The 6,000-nt window shown below is 50.0% G+C and overlaps 1 protein-coding gene across 1 annotated transcript in view; it reads left to right on the top strand.

The window, feature by feature from the left end:
* The first annotated feature begins 3,949 nt into the window (after positions 1–3,949).
* Positions 3,950–6,000, top strand: part of LOC133362084 (uncharacterized) — a 29,119-nt gene continuing 27,068 nt past the window's right edge. Inside the window, exon 1 of the mRNA XM_061581049.1 lies at positions 3,950–3,980. Coding sequence (XP_061437033.1) covers positions 3,950–3,980 — 31 coding nt within the window. The remainder of the gene's footprint in view (positions 3,981–6,000) is intronic.

The following is a 6,000-nucleotide window of genomic DNA, read 5'->3' as shown; positions in this document are numbered from 1 at the left end:
GTCATCGGCAAGTCCACTCAGCTCCACGTCCTCCTGTACCACATCACTCCATCTCTTCTCTAGCCCGTGCCGCGCCCGTTTAGCCCCCTCGATCCGGCCGAACAAAAGCTGTTTAGGCATGCGGTGGCTGGGCATGCGGGCTACATGACCCAGCCAAGGCAGCCTTGCCTGCCGGAGGAGCTCACCGATGGGACTTTGACCAGATCTTTCAAGAATTTGTGAGCTCCTCACACAATCCAGCCTGGTTAAACCCAGGATGGATCGTAGGCAGGCCAGCCTAAATGTTTCCAACCGGCGAAGATGCTCCATTAGGGGGGTCCACGTTTCGCAAGCGTAGAGAAGGGAAGGAATGACTGTGGCCGAGAAGACCTGAAGCTTCGTGCGGAGCGACAGACCAGGTAGCTTCCACACAGCGTTACGCAACCGATAAAAGATATTGCCGCTCGACTGATTCGGAGTGAGACCTCTGCTATTAAACTGGAGCCGGTCATAAGCACACTGCCCAGGTATGGGAAACTCTCCACTCTCTCCACTACTGCCCCATCACCGATTGGGAGTTGTGGGGGTGGAGTGTCCGATGGTACAAAATACCCAGGCAGGTGCTTAGTTTTGGTGGGGCTGATGGTAAGGCCCCACCTCTTCGTGGCACGCTCCAGTCTCAGCAGCAGCGTCTCCAACTCCTCTTCTGAATGAGCAGCTATTACCAAATCATCGGCATACATAACGTGGTTGACCAATAGGGAGCCATCTCTTGATCGCACCCGGGCGTCGATCAGCCTCCCATTATATCTGTACCAAATGGAAACCCCCCGGTACAGCTATTGAAGGCTTCACGAACTACGTGGTCAAAATAGATGTTAAATAATGTGGGAGCCAGAGGACATCCCTGTCGCACCCCAAGGTGAACAGGGAAAGGCTCTGACTCCCGGCCATGTAGTTTTACCCGGGCCCGCTCACCATCATGAAGGTCCTTAATGATCGTGAGCAGAGGGTCAGGGACTCCGAAAGCACGAAGAACAGCCCAGAGCCCAGGCTTACTGATGGTATCATAGGCCTTGACCAGGTCAAAAAAGCAGAGATGTAGGTCTTGTTGGAATTCCCTACACCTCTGCTGTAGCAGACGGATAGAAAATATGGCATCTGTGCAGGACCGCCCTTTCCTGAAACCGCATTGGGGCTCCGCAAGCCTCTCCTCAGCGTGCCTAGCAAGGCGATGTTGAATAATCCTTACCAGGACCTTTCCCGGCACACTGATGAGTGAGATGCCCCTGTAGTTGTTACAGTCTGTGCAGTCCTCCTTCTTAAAGAGGGGAACCACCAGGGCATCTTTCCAATCCTGCGGAACCCGTCCAGTGGTCCAGACTGTCCTTATCATGTCATATAGGGCAGTCTGTGCACAAACGCCACCCTCCCTCAGCATTTCGCTTGGGAGATCATCTCTGCCCAGTGCCTTTCCTGGACTCAGACTCCAGATCGCCTTCAGTACTTCCTCAACAGATGGCACCTCAGCCAGCCACTCACGGGGGTGACCTCCTCCAATATTTGGGGCACCGCAGCCTCAGCAGGGTCATTCCCACTTTGTGCCATGATGTTTCCTGGCTGAGAGATTTCCCCTCCCCCAGGACCTCACAGAAATGCTCAGCAAATCTGCAAACCTGTTCCTGGGGGTCAGAGATTGGATTACCGTTTTTTCCCCTAAGGATGGTAATAGGTGTGGCGCTGCTCACACACACACAGTCACACACAGTCACACACACACACACAGTGTACACACACACACACAGTGTACACACACACACAGTGTACACACACACACATGTGCACACACACACACATGTGCACACACACACACATGTGCACACACACACACATGTGCACACACACACATGTACACACACACACAGGTACACACTTATAGCTTGGGGTGAGCAGCAGCTACATTATGGTGGGACATTGTTTCTGGCGAGTATCACGATGATGATAAGTGGGTTTGTACAGTTTCTGGCCAAATAAAACACAGGGATCGTGTTCAGGCGTTCAAAGACCGAACAGACGAATCAGTTTGCACTTCTATTAACTACACACAGTATTTGTGTGAACATGCTAACCAGACATTGCTCTGATATTAATCACAATAATACTGTAGTAACCTCCTGGTTACACCAGCCCACAGGGGATTATTCTGTCCGTCCGTCCGTCGTGCATCCAAAAATGGAAGGGGTGGGGCTGGGTGGAGAGGGGAGGGTGGGGAGGGTGGGGCTGGGTGGGGAGGGTGGGGCTGGGTGGGGAGGGGAGGGCTGGGTGGGGAGGGGAGGGTGGGGAAGGGGCTATGTGGGGAGGGTGGGGCTGGGTGGGGAGGGGAGGGTGGGGAGGGGCTGGGTGAGGAGGGTGGGGAGGGGCTGGGTGGGGAGGGTGGGGCTGGGTGGGGAGGGGAGGGGAGGGGCTGAGTGGGGAGGGGAGGGAGGGGCTGGTCACCCCGTGGTGCCCTTATAAAACTCAACGTTTAACCTACTCACGCCGGATTGTGCCCGCCCTCACAGTCGGCCATATTTGCGGAATACACCACGCCGCTGTTGACCCTGGCCATTGACCGAGCAACCCAACGTTCCTACCAGCTCCCTCCACAGCAGGAATGTGTTAACGTAAAATGCATAATCTTTGAAACTGATTGGCTTAGACCAGGTGTATGCAGGTGTTCCAACACTAAACAGACGAATCACTTTGCAAGGATTCACGTCTCCGCGTTAAACACACACATAATTTGTGGTGAACATGCTAACCAGACATTGCTCTGATATTAATCACAATACTAACGTAAAATGCATTGTCTTTGAAACTGATTGGCCTACACCAGACGCGTTGAGGTGTTCAAACACAGATCTATACTCATAGAGACCAATACTCATATAGACCATACAGACGCACCGACCCATACTCATAGAGACCCATACAGGCGCACAGACTCATACTCATAGAGACCCATACTCATAGAGACCCATACAGACGCACAGACCCATACTCATAGAGACTCATACTCATAGAGACCCATACTCATAGAGACCCATACAGACGCACAGACCCATACTCATAGAGACTCATACTCATAGAGACCCATACAGACGCACAGACCCATACTCATAGAGACCCATACAGACGCACAGACCATACTCATAGAGACTCATACTCATAGAGAACCCATACAGACGCACAGACCCATACTCATAAGAGACTCATACTCATAAAGACTCCTACTCATAGAGACTCATACTCATAGAGACTCATACTCATAGAGACCCATACAGACGCACAGACCCTACTCATAGAGACTCATACTCATAGAGACTCATACTCATAGAGACTCATACTCATAGAGACCCAACTCATAGAGACCCATCAGACGCACAGACCCATACTCATAGTCTCATTATATGCATTGACTTTGAAACTGATTGGCCTACACCAGACGCGTTAAAGGTTTCAAACACCCAACAGATGAAGCCTTTTGTCTACGTGAACTGTCTCTCGCGAACAAAGGGAGGCCCCACCACGAAACTATGTGAACTTCGCGGAATAAGATCCAAGATTCTATTGAAGAAAAAAAGTAGTGGATTTGCATGAGGGAACTAGAAAACCGGGTTGACGGATCACGAACAATGAAAACAGTCTCTACTTTCATCATGCAAATCGACTCTCGTTTTTTTTTCTTTTCAGCAGAAACGCACGCGCCATGCATAGTACAAATATATATTTAAAAACTTTTTTTAAAACACGCTTTTTTGCAAAACCTAACTGGCCAAGAACGATTGGCTCAAACAAAGTAGCACATCGCGTAGAGATTCATAGCAGCCATCCAGCAGTAAGTAGATCGATGGTCACATCGTAAATATGAATGTACTTTAGTGTATGGGAGAACTCCACGACTCCAGGACGTGGCCCGAAGCTTGCCATGATGTATGGGACCGTGGGCGATTACAGCCAACGTCAGTTGAGCGTGGACAATTAGATCCAAGCCGAAACTAACATATTTTAAAAAATGTAAATAAATAATATTTTTTTATGATAGAATATCGTATTGTCATCAGTATGAAATAAGTATACCAAGTTTGCAGTCAATACCACATTGTGAAGTGGGTTAAATGGAGTTAAAAGATTTGAGGATACAACAACAACGACAACAGACTGAGTGAGTTAAATAAAAGCGTGCAAAATAAATAATTAAAAGACTAAACCAGTTTTTTTTGTTTTCGTCATCTCTAACTTGTAGCACTTTGTAAAGCCCCCCACCACTAAAGCTGTTTCTATTTTTGTCTTTTTGTTTATAATCAGATAAGTGACCTTGCCGATGTCGAACGATAGCGGCCGCAACGTGAGCGGTTTATCGCGTGGACATTTAGAGCCTCAGCCAAATATTATGACAGCGTGGTTAATGCAGATCCATAGAGATCCATACAGAGACCCACAGAGACTCACACTCAGAGACCCACACAGACTCACAGAGACCCACACTCATAGACACCCACACAGACCCACAGAGACCCACAGAGACCCACACTCAGAGAACCATACAGACCCACAGAGACCCACACAGATGCACAGACCCATACTCATAGAGACCTATACTCATAGAAACCCATACTCATAGAGACCCATACAGAGACCCACACTCAAAGACCCACACAGACCCACAGAGATCCAGAGACCCATACTCATAGAGACCCATACAGAGACCCACAGCGACCCACTCTCAGAGACCCACACATACCCACAGAGATCCAGAGACCCATACTCATAGAGACCCATACAGAGACCCACAGAGACCCACACAGACCCACAGAGACCCAGAGACCCATACTCATAGAGACCCATACAGAGACCCACAGAGACCCACACAGACCCACAGAGACCCAGAGACCCATACTCATAGAGACCCATACAGAGACCCACAGAGACCCACACTCAGAGACCACACATACCCACAGAGACCCAGAGACCCATACTCATAGAGACCCATACAGAGACCCACAGAGACCCACACAGACCCATACTCATAGAGACCCATACTCATAGAGACCCATACAGAGAACCACAGCGACCCACTCTCAGAGACCCACACATACCCACAGAGATCCAGAGACCCATACTCATAGAGACCCATACAGAGACCCACAGAGACCCCACACAGACCCACAGAGACCCAGAGACCCATACTCATAGAGACCCATACAGAGACCCACAGAGACCCACACAGACCCACAGAGACCCAGAGACCCATACTCATAGAGACCCATACAGAGACCCACAGAGACCCACACAGACCCATACTCATAGAGACCCATACAGAGAACCACAGAGACCCACACTCAGAGACCCACACATACCCACAGAGACCCAGAGACCCATACTCATAGAGACCCATACAGAGACCCACAGAGACCCACACTCAGAGACCCACACATACCCACAGAGACCCAGAGACCCATACTCATAGAGACCCATACAGAGACCCACAGAGACCCACACTCAGAGACCCATACAGACCCACAGAGACCCACACAGACCCATACTCATGGTAGGCCATGTGGCCAGATGACGAATGTTTCATCTACGTATCTCTTCCACAAGGAAGGACGTAGGGTGGATGCCTGGATGGCATCTGTCTCAAAATTTTCCATGAAAACATTGGCTGCAACTGAAGATAAGGGAGAACCCATTGGGGTACCTTCAACTTGTTTGTAGAATGTTCCATTCCAGGTGAAGTAAGTGTTGGTGAGGCAGTGTCTAACCAGGGCCGGTACATCAGCATTCAGTCCTTGTTGGACCAAATCTTCAATGATTGCGATGGTGACGTCACCGCCACCTCGTGGCGAATGGCGGTTGTTGTTGTGTTGTTGTGGGTGAGTGAGTGAGTGAGTGACACGGACTAGAGAGGAGATCAGGAGATGGAGTGATGGGTTAGTGGGTGAGTGTGTGGGTGAGTGGGTGTGTGGGTGAGTGAGTGAG

This window comes from Lethenteron reissneri, unplaced genomic scaffold (genome assembly GCF_015708825.2).
Source record: "Lethenteron reissneri isolate LAM-NWPU_2019-01 unplaced genomic scaffold, ASM1570882v1 scaffold_136, whole genome shotgun sequence".
Classification (NCBI taxonomy): Eukaryota; Metazoa; Chordata; class Hyperoartia; order Petromyzontiformes; family Petromyzontidae; genus Lethenteron; species Lethenteron reissneri.
Note: the sequence above shows the minus strand (reverse complement) of the source record. Positions and strands in the feature narration are given on the sequence as shown.